Here is a 1506-nt window from a genome sequence, read left to right on the forward strand (position 1 = left end):
GTGAAAAAAGCTTCTCTTTTTCGAAGTTGCAGCTGAAAGACAGGAGAGCTTTTTGGTAGTGGTGGAGATGGTGATGGCTAAGGAAATTATTCATTTATATGTATGAATGAGATAGTGAAAGATTGAGAAAAAGGACCGTTAGAATTTTAATTAGGTACCGGAAATGCCCCTTAAGGAACTGCCAAAAACCGAATACTACCGTTACACTGTTTTGCTGGTAAATAATGCTTTTTCTAACTTTACACATCAGAGAGTCACAGATTCTTTTAATGCATTAGTTACGTTTTGTGCAGTGCATGTCTTCTCTTCCTTCAAGCTTCTTGAATTTAGTTACTCTTTAATTAAAGGGCACAGAAAAAATAGAGGCAAGGATTCTTATAGTAGCCAAGTGTTTGATTTATCTATAAGTGTTCCCAATTCTTCTTCTTTTCAGTTTTCACGTCCATTATTCATTTTTTTTATGTCAAATGTGTTTTCTTTCTACCTAGTACATGTGTATGACTCATTCTCATATACAAAAGTCAAGAAAAAAAGTTAGGATAATATATTTGATGATCGATTAAGAAGACTAGACCATAATGAAAGCAAAACTAGGTAAAAGGATAAAAGAAAACGTTACGATTGTGTGAAAATAACTTGTTTCGAAAAGGAAAATGAACCAATAACTTAACATCTCTTTTGCTTTACTTTCTTTTCTTTTTCACTTTGAAATTTTTCATTTTATTAAAAAATTTTATCTTTGGTTCTGAATAATAATGACATTGGGCAAAATAAAATATAAATAAATAAATAAATAACATTGAGCCAAGAGATGGGTCCAAAACAGTGCAGATGTAAAAAGAGTAGCTAACTGGGACACCCACGTGCGACCCAAGAAGGACCAAAATGGGGTCACATATTTGGATTTAGGACATAAACAATACAAAAAAATTAACAATGCTTTTGTTAACAGACATACCTCTCTGGTCTCTTTCACCTGTTGACTGCTACAAGCTCCAAAAACGGTGCCGTTACATGGCTGTGGTGGTCGATTGACTTGCTCATGTCCTGCCTCTTTCCCCTGTGATCAAAAGTAACACATGCTTGTGATAAGATCCCACATTGGAAGTAAAATGTCTAAATAAAACTAAGTGACTAAATTATCTCACATTGGAAAGGGGAAAGAATAGTAAATGGCTTCTAAGTTCACAAGCTGACGTTTAAGGTGATTTTAGCCCAAACGTAAGGAAACACACGGAATAGAGAAATGCTCGGTTATCTATTCATATATCCCGTAAAAAGAAAGAACCAAAACTATTTCGTAAGTGACACGGACAAGCAGCAGCTTTGAGATAACTACTATAAACACTTGGCAACTGAGACAACGAAATTGAGACTTACGGAGAAGGAATGGAATCTGAATCAGATTTAAGATAGTAAATCTTGAGTACCAGCTGGGAGAGGATTCTTTATGTCACATTATATCCTGATTAAGGCAAACACCACAGAAAGAAACAACTTTTAATT

The 1506-nt window shown here is 34.5% G+C and overlaps 1 protein-coding gene across 1 annotated transcript; it reads left to right on the forward strand.

Moving 5' to 3' along the window:
- Window positions 1-74: 74 nt before the first annotated feature.
- Window positions 75-1035, forward strand: LOC110227315. The gene has a single exon (XM_021021284.1). It carries the CDS (start codon window positions 937-939, stop codon window positions 1033-1035), a length of 99 nt encoding a protein of 32 aa, XP_020876943.1. The 5' UTR covers window positions 75-936.
- Window positions 1036-1506: the final 471 nt, after the last annotated feature.

Source organism: Arabidopsis lyrata (genome assembly GCF_000004255.2).
Source record: "Arabidopsis lyrata subsp. lyrata unplaced genomic scaffold ARALYscaffold_783, whole genome shotgun sequence".
NCBI classification, from domain to species: domain Eukaryota; kingdom Viridiplantae; phylum Streptophyta; class Magnoliopsida; order Brassicales; family Brassicaceae; genus Arabidopsis; species Arabidopsis lyrata.